Source organism: Mytilus edulis, chromosome 6 (genome assembly GCF_963676685.1).
Source record: "Mytilus edulis chromosome 6, xbMytEdul2.2, whole genome shotgun sequence".
In the NCBI taxonomy this organism is placed as follows: Eukaryota; Metazoa; Mollusca; class Bivalvia; order Mytilida; family Mytilidae; genus Mytilus; species Mytilus edulis.
Window position 1 is genome coordinate 54,453,576 of NC_092349.1, and position 18,231 is coordinate 54,471,806.

General features: G+C 32.5%; 1 protein-coding gene across 1 annotated transcript; it reads left to right on the plus strand.

Moving 5' to 3' along the window:
• The first annotated feature begins 1,994 nt into the window (after positions 1-1,994).
• LOC139526133 (metalloproteinase inhibitor 2-like) lies at positions 1,995-8,678 on the plus strand. Its single transcript, XM_071321276.1, has 5 exons — positions 1,995-2,129; positions 3,278-3,387; positions 4,032-4,134; positions 7,704-7,849; positions 8,451-8,678. Exons 1-5 carry the CDS (start codon positions 2,051-2,053, stop codon positions 8,583-8,585), a joined length of 573 nt encoding a protein of 190 aa, XP_071177377.1. The 5' UTR covers positions 1,995-2,050; the 3' UTR covers positions 8,586-8,678.
• The last annotated feature ends 9,553 nt before the right edge of the window (positions 8,679-18,231 follow it).

Here is an 18,231-nt window from a genome sequence, read left to right on the forward strand (position 1 = left end):
AAGAATCCAAAAATAGTTAATACCACTACGCGATTGAATGATTTTGACGTTTGTGGTTCAACGTATATTGTAATTCATAATAGAAATATATCATAATGACATATAATAGAACAATATCATACTGACGGGATCTTTTAAAGTACAGAGTCACGTTATAAGAACAAAAGAAATACAAAAAGTCGCAAATACAAAACAAACCACAAAAAAATGAAAGCCAATACAAACACATTGACGAGATGTATAAGTACCGAGCCACGTGAAACGGATATCACATGAAACCATTTAACAGTAAAAGTAATATTAATAATAGAACAAATACAAATGAAAGAACTATAAAACACGTTGTTAAGATGATAAACAACATCAGTACGAAGAATCTATACATCAAGACCATCGTGTATTATTTGAGAAGTTGATACGGAATATTTATTAACAACCGATGAACTTTTTTAGAAAAAGAACGAGACGTTCTTTGACATACCCCTGTTTCATCAACTTTCTACTCAGACACTGATGACGTATTACAAAGTCTGAGTAGGAGCTGCAAGCTCTTGAATATCGAATAAGTTGGGAAATATATATCCCATATGCAGGTGAAGTTGGTATATTGCTACTAAGGTGGGGGAAATTTATGATTTCAAAATTAAAATCGTCTCGTTTGTCATAGATTCTGGTACTGAGATGACTGTGTAAGTCAAATTCGAGATATAAGTCTAAATATGAGGCGGAGGAAGCTGTGTCTGTTGTTTCTTTAATCTCTAGTTCTGGGGGATATATTAATGGAACCCAATCAGAAAAGTTCGGATTGTTTATGGAAAGAACATCATCAATATATCTGAAAGTGAAATTAAATAATCTGGCTTCTTTGATTCTCTTGTTTTTTACAAGTGTCTGGAGCTCTAACTTATGCAACTATTTTTAAAATGTTATCGTCAAAGAAGTAAAAATCCTTAATTAACGAATAATCAAGGCCGATTTAACACATCTGCGCAGCATTAATAGCTTTCGGTTTCGATTCATTATTTTTTCTTTATCTTCATGTTTCAATAAAAAAAACCACTAAGAACTCATTTGGTCAGTTACAAGACATGGTTTTAATCTGTTAGAATATAGTTTGTAAAATGTTTGTAATAACCATGAACTGTAAAACTAACAAACTATCTATAAATATGAATTCACTGCATAAATTCCCTGGTTATCCAGTGACTAATTCACAGGGATACTCGGCCAACTGCTGAAGGTCGAGTAATTTGTAACAACCGCAAAGAAAAGTGCAATAAAGATATTATTTTAGAAAAAAAAAAAAAAAGAATATATTCCTGCTACATTACAACTATATAAGCTATGAACAGAGCATGTATCTCAGCAGATCAGTATCATATTCAAAATGGAAATTAACATGGTAAAAATCAAATAGAAAATAGCAGTGAGCAACAATATATGAATTAATAAGGCTTCTGATAACTTTTCGAAAGCCTTTATAATCTTAGATCACGTTTATTGTTAAACTATGGCGATATGGTAATTCGACCACAACATGACGAATTACAAATCTTATGTTGTACGATTTTAAATGTTATTTACATGATATATGCAATGTACTTATTGTATTTCCGCATTTAATATTTATAAGTTATAAACAATTCTATTAATATTTATCTCCAGTGATCAAATCTTTTATAGTCATATTATAATATTATTTCTACATGTTCCATTACAAGATTAGGTTAGTTGTGGATTATTTTTGTAAAACGTATGTATCATTTATTCACAGATGTGAGTGCTGTATAGCCGAACTTTAAACTGAATCCTGCAATACGATTCATTTTTTATAAGCCTTTATTACGAAATAGAAAACATTTCTTAATCAGCTTTCGTTGTGTTCATTATCAATATATTATCCCCTGGTATTAATTGATAAAATAATTTCCAACAAAATATTGAACGACATGAGTCAGCTTCCTTTATATATGTTATATACAACAATTCAATAGAAAAATCCGTTATAACGGTTACAAAAGTACTACAACTGGTAATTTCCCTAGTATGGATGACAAGCAGTGTACAAACGAGTTGTTACTGTCCTGATACACAGCATCCTCAAGATCTATTTTGCTCATCAGATTATGGTAAGTTCTAAAATAAACGACCATGCGGGATATTTTTTGGTGTAAAATGTGTAACGATCAGAAATTTGTTTTATTTTAAATAAGGCTGAATCAGAGATAAGAAATGTTCATTAATGGATAACGAATGAAATGAGTTGTTTGAACTATAACACTTAAGTATAAACAAACTGTAATTTTCCCTAAAAATATCAACACAAGAACAGAAACATTTTATAAAATAACATGTTTGTTGAAAAAACTGGAATGACTAAAGCATGACAAAGTGATTATGTTTAAATGTCAAAGTTCGTAGTTTCAATATAAAGTCAAACTTTGGTGGCTGATTACACCTTACCTCTAAAGGTCAGCATGAGCACCGCTGTACGAGTTAGGCGTACAGGAATAATTAGGACAGAGGAGCATATAAATCGTGTCGTAATAGTGATTTATATAAGCTTGTTGAAAAGTATAAAAGACTCCTATCCGGAAATACAATTCATCCTCCGGCCTCACCCCCTATTGATTTTACTTACCCGTTATGGATCCGTAGGGGGTCAGTAGCGACCCATATAACTTATAATATCAGATTATGACCTTACTTATTTCATATCATATGTATAGTTAGCCCAAGATCCAACGCCTCGAGTGCTGATATTGACCGAGGGCCGATACTTTATCAAATGTAAACAATACAATGTTATGGTCGTTTTTACCATGTTTATTATTCTTGACAAAGAGACAAACATAATTTTAGATATTGATCATATTAGGTTATTCCCATGTAGAAGTTCGAAACGCGAAAGGTTTAGCGGACGAAATTTCCAATATGTAATTTATCTGATATGAAATCGTTCTATCCTTATCCTCGACAGAAGAGAAAAACGTCATAATAATATACTTCTATATTGACGATAAAAAACAACAAAATTGAAGAGTGACACCGAATTGCTATACAATAACGCTACGGAAATGCCGGTGATAATGAATGAAAGGAGTTGCGAACTGTTTATTATCAGCCTGCTAAGCACAATTTCGGAAAATATGAAATTCACGAAAATTTGGAATTCACAAACTCTTAATGTTGTTTTCATCCTGTAAAGATAAAAATATAAATCATAACATGTTTTACAAATGAATCGCATGGTTTACACTATTGTATGCTCTTTCAGTAATGTATGGCAAAGCTATCAAGGAGAAACTTATACCAGGTCTAGCAGATGAAATGTTTAATGATTCATGGACTCGGGAATATACGTTTAAAATCATTTTCAAAATGAAGGTACATAAAAGCATGTTAATTATTTTCAAAATTCAACTTCTAGAATCATGGATTTAATTTACTTACTAGTAGATGGTGAGTTGTTTAATTGGCACTCATACAACATTGTACAACATCTATTTTATTTTGTAATCTTCTAAGTTGGTAATACTGGCATACGATCCATAGTATTGATGGTATTCGCTGCACGCTCGTACAAATAATTATTGAACAGTATATGAAGCACATAGATGCATTTAAAACACTCAAATAGACGTCTTATTATAAACACGTCTGAGAGATAAAGGTTATGAAATGAAAGATCACTAAAAAGATGTGGACAAAAATTAACAAAATCGATTGGCTTCAAACATTACTTTTTGAATTTTTACACTAAACTAATAACAAACAAAAGTCTACTGTTAAGGAATATTTTAAGAAAGTTTTGATAATTTATGACTAAATTACATATATAACTATTATTAAGGGATAAACATCACCCGAACAGTTAATTAATTACTCTTTTAAATCGTTCAAATTAAACTTACCAATTTTTTAACTTACGTTAAACATGCACGTGCTCCCTTGTAACATTCATATATAGATGCATTCGCTGATTAAAAAAAAAACCCGCATATTTATATGTATATACATTTATAATACAGGGCGTGAGCCAAGGAATTGGACAAGATGTAGTCATAACGACACCAGAGAGTGTTGAGCTCTGCGGGGTACGCTTTACGATCGGACAGTCTTATATTTTAGTGGGTAAATATACTGTATGGCACAATATTAATAGCTATACACTTGTTCATATTGCCCTATAACATGTATAACGTGGCTCATGCAATATATAATACAACAAATAAAAAAGTGAAGCGATGTGAAGCAATACAAAGAATTCAAAAGAACTTTTACGGAATTATTACTCACGTCACCACAGATCTTATTATGCTCATCAGTTAGCTCGTATTATAAACGACCATAAAAATGACATACGGCTCTAAATATGTATGTCGTCCCTTTGTTGTTTTTTAATGATATTGGTTATAATTAGGCTAATATGATACATTCGGAGTTGAATATCTATGAAATTGTGCATTTTTGCAATTGAAACTCATACTTATATGGACAACAATATATATTCTTACCCATACTATGGGTATATATTACGTAACACTGTAGTTTTAATTACAATATTAAGCAATATACGAATACAACGCTTGAAAAATAAATACTAATGATAAGGAGTAATAGTACGGTGACCAAACCCAATATTTTTAAAATTTAATCGTCAAACATACTATATGGCTATATTATATATCATTGGATTCGGAAAAATGAGTACTTTTGGAATATCGATGTCGTCAAAAAGAAATGTGGTAACAATTTTGCATAAATTAAGGTCAAAGATCAACATACTGTTTTCTTTTTTTCTTTTTACATTTTCAAAATTGAAAGATATCAGCAGTATTTTGTATTAAATTTCAAATCAATTGACAATGAATTATCTCTAAAATGTAAAAAAAAAAAAAAGGATCTTATTACTTTTAATAATCGATTATTTCTGAAAATTGGCGTTTTTCAAACACTTGTTCTATGAGCCTATTATATTATACAAGATCAATAAAAAAATCCGTTGTAGTTACCTTGCCGGGTGACATTCAACCTCAGCAATAATGATAAATGTTGTATTCGATTTAAACTTCTATCCCGAACGTTTATTTTGCAAAAGCTCATGCATGTAATTCATTGCAACCAAAAACCACTTATTACCTCTCAAAAACAGTTACAATTAAAAAATCCAATCAAAATGATCCATAAAGCAGATTGTTTTCAGGAATATCTTCCGATTCGTCTGTCAAGGAATTTCTACATAATTCTGACCCTTTACAGGAGCAAAGCTCCGTACATGTAAGGTTTTAATTGTTGTGAACAAACACTTTTCACGTGGAGATTTTCCCTCACATGAACACACAAGATCCTGCAAGAATTCTGCTGAAATATGCCCTTCAAAATAAACGGTGTGTAAATAATTAATTAATTTTCGCCAACCTTATTCTAAAGATGACGGAACAGGGGGTTTTAGCAATGTGTGATGCGGTCAAAATTGCCGATTCAAAGAGAGGTAACCAGACTAAATATACAACTTTACTGGTTGCTAGCTTGACGCGAATTTTATTCATATCATGATGAAATGATTTAAAGATATTCTTCAGATCATGAATCTTCGAAACTAAATTCTTGCACAAACAAGGGCTTTATCTTTGTCAGTACTCCCAAAGCTCTGTAACTACAATAGTCGTGCGTGTCCTTCAAAGTCCTGTATACAATTTTCTCACTACCCCAAACAGAGACGAAATTGTGTCGCATCCGGTAAGAGTGTGTACAGTAGGAGTCAGTTTATAAATTTTTGGGGAAAAGCAAGCACATAGTTGGTGAAGGGGTAAAATTCTTCAACTATTCTTTACACGGCTAATGTTCCCCATCTGCACCTACAACTTGCATACATGTCTCATCTGTGTGTAGAAGTGAACACACAGAACAATCACATCCGTATCAGAGGTCCGTATGATTATTCTGTCGCTCTTTCCTGGTTCTTTTCTGTTAACTTCATGTCACTGTATAAGGCATTAGTTATTATACGAGTATTGGCCCTTGTTGAGTGCTTACCAAGTTACGACAGTTATTAACACTATTGTCTGAAATAACTTCGACAATTCCAGATTTACAACCGTTCCGGCTAAGTAAAGCTCAATATTAGGTGGCATTTTAGGGGATTTGTCATAGTTTTGAAGAAGAAAAACTACCAAAGAAATTAGGGAGAGGAATTCTTTTCCCTTCAATAATATGATACACTTTGGTGGAAGCTGAAATCTTTGTGCGGCTTTACTTTGGAGCAGACATGTACAACCTTATTGATTTTCATGTCGTAGCGGTAAAAGAATGTCTGCTACTGTGAACGCTAGAGAAAATTAGTGTGCCATATTTTTATAATAGTCAGCTGCAAGGTCACCAATTGTTTTACTTTTCTGTTATCATCAATACACTTAAGCAATGCCATACCACCTTTCAGACTGGTGTAAGTTGTGAGTGATGGGACAAAGGAAGGTAGAGAGAGTACACAAGAGACATAAGAATAGAATTGGATCACCAAATCAGGAATTTCATCAAACGACCCATACTCTTTAACATTCCATCATTAAGTCTTTCAACAGAACTTAAGAAGAAACGTTTACTCTGTACAGTAAAGGAAGTGATTCAGTACTTCTTCTCTGGAGACGATACACTTTTCAAAATTAAAACGCATGTGTTGCTTTTTTTAACTACTTGGACCTAATCGTAAGGGACTTTATAATTCAATCATTTTTCAGACAAGTACATGTCCAAATTCAGACTTGGTTCTTACTTTTTAAAATATATCAAAAAGAAAAAAAAACCATATCAAATAAACATACGAAAATAAGAAATCTTTTAAAAATACATAAAATGATACGATAACCAACACGAAATAGGACTATGAAGTAACAAAAAAGATCGAATCGAACAAATTTTGGCAACGAAAAATCGTTGTTATACGAAATATCATTTACAGATTAAAATAATAGTATCGGTCCGGTTCAATATTTTTGTACAAGTCAAATTTCTAGAAAAAAACTTGTAACCTGTATCTTCTATTGTAGTGTACATTTTGTTTCAATGCACAAGTTGAAATAATGCTTCTGAGATAAATTTTGAAATTGTTGTTTAATAAAGGTTTGACATATCATATAAATGTTGATTATTTTACATTTTGCGTAAAAATAAATGAAGAAAATGAATTGAAACGTACTCTATTAAATGCAAAATATTCGGTGTGTTCAATTTTTACAAAAAATCTTCAATAACAGATTTATTTTGCTTGACTTTGTTTGAAATTGTTAAAATAAGGTTTTACAACAATGTATATAATAACAAAAAGCATATCACGAATGTTCTTTTAGAATGTAGGCCAAAATTTTTTTGAAAGTAATTTTTTCTTTAAAGTAAGGGAACGAACTTCAAAGCCCATTTTACAAAAATTGCACCATACGAATTTTTGACGACAAGTCAAAATGTGAAGCGTAACCTTTGAACTACCAATACAGTACTGTGATTTATAGCCGTATAGTCCGAATGACGATTAAACTCCTTAAATAAGCGACTTTTCCTTACTTGGTCACCGTACTATAAGTCCCATCAATAGATCGAACTCTACAACAAGAATTAACATAGAATTACTTAAATGGTAAGTCAGTTTGTTGTTTTAAATCAAATTGCATTCTGTATATTAAGAAATAATTTTATTTTTCTTTAAGGAGCTAAAAACTCCAATGGAACAAAATGGATATACTTATGTGATTTTGATACTATAAGCCATCTCAGCTATCTGTCATCATATCAAACGTTTTACCTGTTTACGAGAGGTTCTTATTCGTACAGATATAACTGTAGAAGAGGATGTGTAAGTATCATACTATTAAGCTTAGTAGTTCATGTTTGTACTTATACGTCTTTTGTCATTTGTTTGTAAAATCTTTTATGGAACTGAGTTAAGCTGTAATTATTGTTTGTATCTTTTTATTCGCTCCATCATATCAAATGAAAATTGCATACACGAATGAAAATTCCTCATGCAGAAAAATCATCATCGTCTTTAATGACTTTAAAAAAAGGAGCAAAAACACGAATTCCAAAATATAAGTCTATACTGTCTAGGGCTAAATATAATGATATAATTGCATGTTTATTGTAAAAGAGATGTTACGATGGCTCGGATAAATATGTAAATGGCTTCACCTTTTTTTTATTTAGCAGAAGGATTTAAATTATTTATTTAGTGAAGACGATATTTTATCATTTTGTTTCATAAAATGATTTCCTACACATTGATGACCAAATACCAAATATCATGTACACACAACAAACAAGGATTCCTTTAATCGGTATGTTTAAGTATGTACTATATTTTATTTTTCTACAAAGTGAAAGGTTGTTATATTAACATTTCACACCAGTGTTGGGATTATTTTCAGTACGACAGTATATAATCTTTCTGTTTCCAGAAAATTGGTCCAGAATCAAAAGGTTGCAAATATAATTCTCAACATACTGATAACGTTTCCGACTGCCTTGTGAAGAAGGCGTTGTGCCAAAGAAAAGGAGGGCGGTGCCGCTGGGTTAATAATGACACATGTTAACGTATTTATGTCATCAACACGCAAGTTCTCAATAAAGTCAATGGCTGACTGAATGCACTTGAAATAAATAAATTAAATTAACCCTTTTTAACCGCTTGAATAGTTTGTTGAATCTACATCTGTATGTTATATCCTTGAATAATAATTTCAAATGTGAATATTAAATTTACTCCACATAACCAAAATAATTAATATTCATTTGATATTGAAAATACACCGGGTTTTTTTCTCTCACAAAACACAATATCTATTTCTGAAATGCAGTACGGACATGTTATGTATTCAGCAATCTAAATGTATTACACATGGTTCACATTTGAAAAAAATGTTTTAGATCTGATTTACTATCTTTCACAAAAGGACCTTATGTATTTTCAAATTTGGACCTCGATTATGCATTCTAAGAAACAGTACACACCAATGTTTTACAACATAATATGTCGCAAAAAAGATTTGTGTGAAACAAAACAAAAAAGATTTTGAATATCCATTTATTACAGACTTATTTTAAAAACCTACATAAATAAACTCATCATAGATACATTGTACCAGGACTAAATTTTGTATATACGCCAAACGCGCGTTTCGTCTACAAAAGACTCATCAATGACGCTCGAATCCAAAAAAAAGTTAAAAAGGTCAAATAAAATACGAAGTTGAAGAGCATTGAGGACCAAAGTTCCTAAAAGTTTTGCCAAATCCAGCTAAGGTAATCCATGCCTGAGGTAGAAAAGCCTTAGTATTTCAAAAATTCAAAATTTTGTAAACAGTTTATTTATAAACATAACCATATCAATGGTAATTCATTTCAGCACAAAAGTGCTGACTACTGGGCTGGTTATACCCTCCGGAAATAAATCTCCACCAGCAGTGGCATCGATTCATAGTTACGTTATTACTATAACAAAAACAAGGATACTTAGAGTGAAATTTCAAATTTCAAATTTCAACTAAAAGGTATTAACCTAAGAAACGGATAGACTATGTACATGTTGTATTTTATTGGAAAGTATGTCATAAATGTATGTATATCTTTATAATCAAAATTTGCATTTCACGTGTAATATTTTTATCATGCAGCATGTTGTTGTTCTAAATCTTCTAACTCAGAAACAATGTCAGTGATTGTCTTCAATCGATTATCCTCAATAAGAATGTATCATTAACGGCCATGACTGTTTTCGTGATACCCTGGTTTTTTCACATGATTCCTTTAAAAACCTGTGAGTTATGTTGTTGATTTAGTACAACCTTCTTCACACACATGCTAAATGATGAAATAATTGGGAATAAAATCTCCATTGACGCGTCGATGAAGAGTGCTTTCTTTCACGTCCGCATTTCATCAAGTATGGCATGCCAAATTAACATTTAAGATAATTTTTACGAATGGTGTAGATGGCAATATGTAACAGAACTGATATCGATTGTAGTTAATACGACATAGGGAGATACAGATGGACAGTTATAAATATTCAATTGTAGAAATGTAATGCACAGTCCGTCAAAGTTGTAGTTTAGTTAGGTATCTTTTCAATGTTTTTTTCTTTAATTTGAAATAACCACTTGTTCATGACATTTTTTTTACAAAACCCTGTCAGAAAAAAAAATTCCCAATAAAAATAATAATAAAGATAAAACAAAGCATCCGACAGTAGGATATATCTTGGGTATTATTTACTCATGTGGGATAGGGTGCATAATAATAAATATAAAAACAAGATGTAGTATGATTGCCAACTCCCTTTCGGAGACCAAAGGGTGTAGTAGTTTACGAATATAAGTCACAGTACAGCCTCCAACAACGAGCAAAACTCATATCAATGATTAAGCTATAAATTTATAAGGCCTAGATATAACAAATCACGGTAAAACAATTCAAACGAGAAATCTATAGGCTTTATTGATATACAAAACTATGGACGTAAAACAATGATATATATAGCAACAAACGAAAACCACTCAATTACAGGAACATGGAAATAGCCGATTGCATACAAGTATCAGATCCTTATTTGGTCCCTTTTGTGTGGTCTCTTAACTTTAAACTTTGGGTGAGATTGTGCAACAACCAATCAACAAAGATGTCTGCTTACTATGAATAAAAAAAAACTATGGATTATGTTTATGTTTCTATTTTTTTTTTCGGCAAAAAGCGCAGCTTCTTGTTTGAAATGCATTCTCTTAATTGCTGTCCGTTATATGTATGCATGCAGTGTTTGCAAGCAGAAAATTCATATCTCCTCTAAAATAACAATATTCTTTTAAACCTTTCAGAAGTTAGAAACACCTCTCCTATATTTTTATTCAACATGTTCAAATTTCAGCAGAAAAATACGAAAAAAACAACAAATAATTAATATCAAACACATCAGATCATATAATATCACTTCATCGTTTGTTTGTCTCACGCTGATTGATAACATTAAGAATGGAAAATACAAAAATGTCGAAGAGACAGCAACCTGACCAAAGAACATAAAACAGTTGAAGACCACCAATGCCGGGTCTTCAACGAAGCTAGAAAATCTAACACCTGGAGGCGGGATTCAGCTATCCCCTAAATAAAATTGTGTACTAGTCCACATGCTAGTCAGAAAGGTGAAGACTTCCTAGGATTCAAACTGTGGGAGTTATCCGGAATGATATGCATCTTTTATTTAAGCATATACTCCAATAAAGACAAGTTCAACTACATGTATCTCCCAAAAGAGGAAATATTAATAAAAATTAAAACCCTGACCACATGCATACCTTCCATATATGTACAATCAGACAGCCAAGTAAAAACTTTCTAGGATGTATGAGGAGTTGTGTGGAATAACTATATACCCATAATGGGACGGAAAGACAGACGGACGGAAAGATGAACGGAAAGGGGTAAAACAAAAGCCAATCCAATACAAAACAACAAGATTAACAAAGGTCAAGGGCTCCTGACTTGAGACAGGCGCAAAAATACGGTGGGGTTAAATAAGTTTTGAGAGATCCCCCCCCTCCCCCCCCCTATACCTATAGTCAATGTAGAATAAAGAACATCATAAATTACGCATAGTAAAACTCAGATTAAAAGAAGTCCGAGTCCGTTGTCAGATAAGGTAACAAATGAAACTAAGCAAAATGACAATGATACGCCAGGGGCACCCTCTCCGTGTACAAAATATACATGAAATATTTGTCACTGTACCTTGTCTGTTCTAGGAATTCTAAACCTGAGTTTCTTATCCACTACATGTCAAGAAATCCTCGCTCAAAACTCCGATGAAACTCCTATTGCACTCTTTAGTAGATAAGTATTTGATTACATTAAATAAAATAAATGTATGACCTACATGTACGTGTCGCTAAGAATACGATCATATAAAAATGGTCAATCTAAATTATCCGTGTAATTTTCTCTAATGGATGTCTGCATGTCCTTTATTGTTGATATTGACGCAATTTATACTTTATCATGTCTTACTCGGACTAACCGGAGAAGCATATAGTTGAGTGTTAAATAAATCAAACATAATATTATATTTTGTAATAATTACATTAGATGTATGTTTCATTATAAAACGTTATTCTGATTGGCTACACTGCAATCTCTCGTTATTCCTTAGTCAATTGCATTACACAATTAAATTTATCAATCATGATGACACGAGGTCCCATAATAAAGTGCACAAGTAAATTAAATTAAAACTTGATAAAAATCGTGTGTTCATGATCCTAGCTAAAAAATGTAATTATAAGTATTGAATGCTTCTTTTTGTAACTTCATAGGGTTGTAAATGCGTTGACCGTGCGCACGTTTTTCAATGAATTCTTAAGCGCTTCCAAGCTTCGTACAAAATGTACTTCGGTCAACGCTTTTACACCCCAATAAAGTTACAAAAAAAAGCATGATCGGAATTACTTCAATGACCGACACTAATAACTGAAATTCTCCCTCTTTCCAAACGGTGGTAAAGTGCTTCTTTTGAAATATCTCTAACACTCGGAAATGAGATTTTCCAGATTCTTGATAACAGGTGCTTGATGTTGTATATTACACGTCAGTTGAAAAATATGAGACACATCATTGACTCTGTCTTTTCTTACTAAATCACTAACATAAAACACTTCCAGTAGAAGATTTTCATGATAAATAATTGGAGTGGAGGTTCAAAAAGGGGGGTCTGGGGGTCTGAACCCCTTTTTATAGGACAACCAAAGCCTTTGAAAGGCGACATATGGTTGGAACAACCCTTTTAACCTGGGCACTGATGGAATCTCCCAAAGTGGCTAGACCCGCCCATGATTTGGGTCCTCGTCAAACTCATAAGTTTTGATACTAAATGAGAAAAAGTATATAATGTTTAAAAACTCCGTGTAAAGATAAAAAGCGCAAGGTCCAAGCTATCTGTGGGACGAATTTACCCATAAGAATTTACATTTACATAAACAGTGAGGTCAATGACGCTACTGAATGTGCTAATATTTGAACTTCGAAAAAAGGGAAATTAGCAAAGACTTGCTTCAAAAATTACATATGGCCTGTACATTAATGCTATGGGTACATCTATTATTTATCAAGCTGTTCTTCATAATATCTTATTGAATGATTCCGCACAATAATGTGGCCCGTCTTTACGTTTAGTCGTTGGAATCAACACTGTCACTGAGCGGTAAAATATTATTCAAACGAACAACCGCCGAAATGTGCAGTTTCGCTCTGTTATCAAATGACCATTGTATTAATGCGTCCGATCCTTTGTCCCATCTTGCCAATTTATGTTTCAACTCAACTCCTAGCAGATATATTGTGTTTCTTTCAAATATTAAAGCTCTTTCATGGTTAAAATCTCTTTCCAGGAGCTAAATATCTCTTAAACATCTCATATTTCGAGGATAAGCTCAGTTTTGCATTGGTACAGCAGCCATCTTGGATGCTTTAATCATATGATCAAAATTTAATGCACCTCAAAGAGATGGATTAAGTTTAACGAAAGTTTTAGCCATTTTAACGCAGCGTTGAACAACACACTAATCACATGATTAATTGTAATCGAATGATTAAGAAATTTTAACGACGCGTTGAACAACAGATCTCTAATGTTCAGAAGTTGTCATTTGTGGAAGTTTTTCAAAAATGTTTCGTTTCTTTTTTTTGTTTATAAAGATAAGACCTTTGGTTTTCCGTTTGAATAGGTTTATGGTGAAGTTTAAATCATCCCTTCGTAAATTTTACGGAAGCCATCGCGAGTTCACAGATGCTATCGGATATGTTCCTTTTATCGGTTATTTGTACATTTTTCCTTTGATGTGTACTCGCTGAAAATGTCAGTATCAGTGGACTGGCTGTGATATAAACATTATTGTGTTAGTACGCAAATGACATGCGCGAATGCAACGCGTAAGGATCTACTTTCACCTTTCATTCACAAAACTGCGCGTGATTTTTATCGCAAAAACGCACGAGTATTTTGGCGAATGAAACACTTGACATTGATTATAACTTTCACAAAGTTAATTTAGCCTTTTTTGTTGTGAAAATGTGAACAGAAAATCCATGAAAAAGCCGCAAACTTAAAAAAAAAATGCGTTATCTATAATTGATATATGAAGTACAACTAGCACATCGTCCATGGTGTTCCAATCCGAGTTTTTATTCATACAACCATGCAATACCAATACATGCCTGGTGCATTTCCAAGTAGTTTTCTTTTTCTGTTTCGTGAAAAGTATTTGTTTTACCTGTTCAGTCACTATAAAGTGTTACAATTCGCATTAAAACACATAAATAGTGACCAAAAAGGTACCGCTATCGCATGAGAGAAGCTAGAAAAAAATGAAATTTACGCATTTTCGACATTTTTGTGGGACTATCATATACAATTTTAAAAGATGCGGTTGCATTATCAAAAAGTAAAATCACAAAAATACTGAACTTAGAGGAAGATCAATTGGGAAAGTCCATAATCACATGGCAAAATCAAATAACAAAACGCATCAAAAACAAATGGACAAAAACTGTCATATTCCTGACTTGGTACATGCATTTTCAAATGTAGAAAATGGTGGATTAAACCTGGTTCTATAGCGCTAACCCTCTCACTTTAATGACAGTCTCATCAATTTCCGATGTTTTTACATTGATGCGTTAAATAAACAGACACAATAAATATAATAATCAAAATATAGGTACATCAGTCATCATCGTTTAACAATATTAAAAGGAACAATTTAACAGAACACAAAAACATCTACTATCTACGAACACATTTATTGAGTGTCTGACGTCAGAAAATTTTATACGTCACATAAATTTGTCGTTCAATGTGCGTACAAACAATTTTAAAATTTTCATGGGAATGTTAGCATACAGGGTTAAAAAATCAAAAGTATGTAAGAATAAATTTAAGAAATAGACCGAGATTTAAACTAGTCCAAAAGTTATATATAGAATTTATGAGAATCCAAAAATAGTTAATACCACTACGCGATTGAATGATTTTCACGTTTGTGGTTCAACGTATATTGTAATTCATAATAGAAATATATCATAATGACATATAATAGAACAATATCATACTGACGGGATCTTTTAAAGTACAGAGTCACGTTATAAGAACAAAAGAAATACAAAAAGTCGCAAATACAAAACAAACCACAAAAAAATGAAACCAATACAAACACATTGACGATGTATAAGTACCGAACCACGTGAAACGGATATCACATGAAACCATTCAACAGTAAAAGTAATATTAATAATAGAACAAAGACAAATGAAAGAACTATAAAACACGTTGTTAAGATGATAAACAACATCAGTACGAAGAATCTATACATCAAGACCATCGTGTATTATTTGAGAAGTTGATACGGAATATTTATCAACAAGGTCTTGATACCTTCCGATGAACTTTTTTAGAAAAAGAACGAGACGTTCTTTGACATACCCCTGTTTCAGCAACTTTCTACTCAGACACTGATGACGTATTACAAAGTCTGAGTAAGAGCTGCAAGCTCTTGAATATCGAATAAGTTGGGAAATATATATCCCATATGCAGGTGAAGTTGTTATATTGCTACTAAGGTGGGGGAAATTTATGATTTCAAAATTAAAATCGTCTTGTTTGTCATAGATTCTGGTACTGAGATGACTGTGTAAGTCAAATTCGAGATATAAGTCTAAAAATGAGACGGAGGAAGCCGTGTCTGTTGTTTCTTTAATCTCTAGTTCTGGGGGATATATTAATGGAACCCAATCAGAAAAGTTCGGATTGTTTATGGAAAGAACATCATCAATATACCTGAAAGTGAAATTAAATAATCTGGCTTCTTTGATTCTTTTGTTTTTTACAAGTGTCTGGAGGAACTCCGATTCATATGAAAATAAGAAGAGGTCGGCAAGAAGAGGCGCACAGTTTGTTCCCATAGGAATGCCGACAATTTAAAGACAAATATTCATAGAATAAATAACAAAAAAGTGAACTTATTCATATGCGGATCTAGGATAAATTTTTAAAAAGGGGGTAACCGGGGCACCATTAGGCATCTATTAAAATGTTTGAAATAATTATGAAGTAGACAAGAAATGAGCTTGTTCAGATAATTTACAAATTACAGTCAGTTTTAAGTAAAATATAATTATAACTTGACGCCGTTGAACTTAAAAATGATGATCGATGAAAAATCTGCTTATTCATATCGTATCATTCTAATGGTCTGACTTACTATGCTCGAGGGGGGATAGGGACTCCGGGATCGGGTGTCTTTAAGCTCGTGATTTCGGGATATCGGGATTTACTTTATTTAAATCACAGGAATTTGAAATCCTATCAATAAGGGGTTAAAAATATACCAAACTCGACTATCACAGTAGAGCTTCTCTCTTCTCTTTTGATTTTGATAGCCGACTTTGGTATATTTTTAACCCCTTATTGATAGGATTTCAAACTCCTGTGAATTAAATTCGGGACCTCGTGATTTCGTGTTTTTAAACCCGGGACTTCGGGATCAGGACCCCTCCTACCCCCCTCTCTTTCCATGTTGATACTTCGTGAAAAATAAAGAAACTTGACTTACCGGTAAGCTACCATTATATTTGCCATTGTAAGAGTCATGTCCAAAGCAGAATATTAATTAAACACATGCAATAATTCCTTTTTAATACTTTGTGCAAGAGAACGCAATGTTTACTGCACTGTGACAAAATTTCAAATGACGTAATACAGCCTGTGACGTCAAGTGTGATTCTCCGTGATTCGACGCGAAAAAGAAGTTCGTTTGTTATTTTCTCTATTATTGTAGTAACTTTTATTTTTTTTAAATTACCGATAAACAGAATAAAGGACTTTTTGTTTTTGATACTGACTTTATCACAGAAAATATCAGGCTCGCCCTTCGGGCTCACCTGATATTTTACTGTGATAAAGTCAGTATCAAAAAACTAAAAAGTACTTTATTCTATATATGTCGTTACTACAATACCATTCCCTTTTCGCAATTGTGACCTACCTGATTATACTTTTTACCTGATTTATAATTAACATAACAAACATATCGGGTGTCACATATGGAGCAGGGTCTGCTTACCCTTCCGGAGCATGTGAGATCACCCTCAGTTTTTGGTGGGGTTCGTGTTGCTTTGTCTTTATTTTTCAATGTTTTGTTTTCTGTACTATTATATTGTCTGTTTGTCAGTTTCTTTGCAATCTATCCTGTCCCTCTGGTATCTTATGACCCTCTTTAACACTAGTAATTATTGGGGCCCTTTATTGCTTGCTGTTTGGTGTGTTGAAGACTGTTCTTTGACCTGTAATAGTTTAATGTGATGAATTGTGACTTGGATGGAGAGTTGTCTCATTGGCACTGATACCACATATTTTTATATCTAGTTATCACATATTAACCATTTCTTTTTATAAAAGTGTTTTTTAAAAGATCAGGGGGGTAGCTGCCGTTAGGCACTTAAGGCAAGTGCCTGCACATAATTTTTTCAATATTTTTTTTTATTAAAAAAAAAGATAAACAACGTTATATTTGTAGATGAAAGCCGGTGAAGTTATCAAAACTCTTAATTATCGAATGTCATGTGTACACTAGTCTCTGGTCCTTAGTGAATGGAATATTAAATATTATCAGTTTTCCTGAACCCCCTACCAGGGCTCTGAGTGGCCCACAGACCCCCTGCCGATTGGTGCCTACAGTTGATAGTTTACCTAGCTACACCCCTGAAGATTGTCTTGTAAATATTATTCTGCATGGCTTCTTTTTAGAATTGTTAACAAGTTCAACAAAGGCGTGACAACACTATGTTTTTTTCAACATTACAGACAGTATTTCAAGATTGAAAATTGAATAATTCAACAATATCAATACTAAAATAATCACCAGTGCAAATAGTCTTTGAAAAAGCAGTGAATAGTATTTTACTACTGTTTTAACTCAAATCTTATACAAAAAATAAAACACACATTAACTCATATTGGAAAGATAAATACCTCAATAGCATAAAATGCAGGTGTTCAAGTGTAGGACTTAGAGTTTCATTTCTACAGTTAAATAGTTATCCACCGTTTCAGTTATTGCATATGTTTTCATATCTTAAACTAAAATAATCCATACATCTATAAAACAAATATCAGAGGAAACGAATAATGTCACTGCATTT

Excerpts from the sequence above, each read along its gene's own strand:
- LOC139526133 (XM_071321276.1), top strand. The coding sequence starts at position 2,051 with ATGACAAGCAGTGTACAAACGAGTTGTTACTGTCCTGATACACAGCAT. Across the intron at positions 3,388-4,031 it reads AAATCATTTTCAAAATGAAG|GGCGTGAGCCAAGGAATTGG; the intron begins GTACATAAAAGC and ends TTTATAATACAG. Across the intron at positions 7,850-8,450 it reads ATAACTGTAGAAGAGGATGT|AAAATTGGTCCAGAATCAAA; the intron begins GTAAGTATCATA and ends TTCTGTTTCCAG.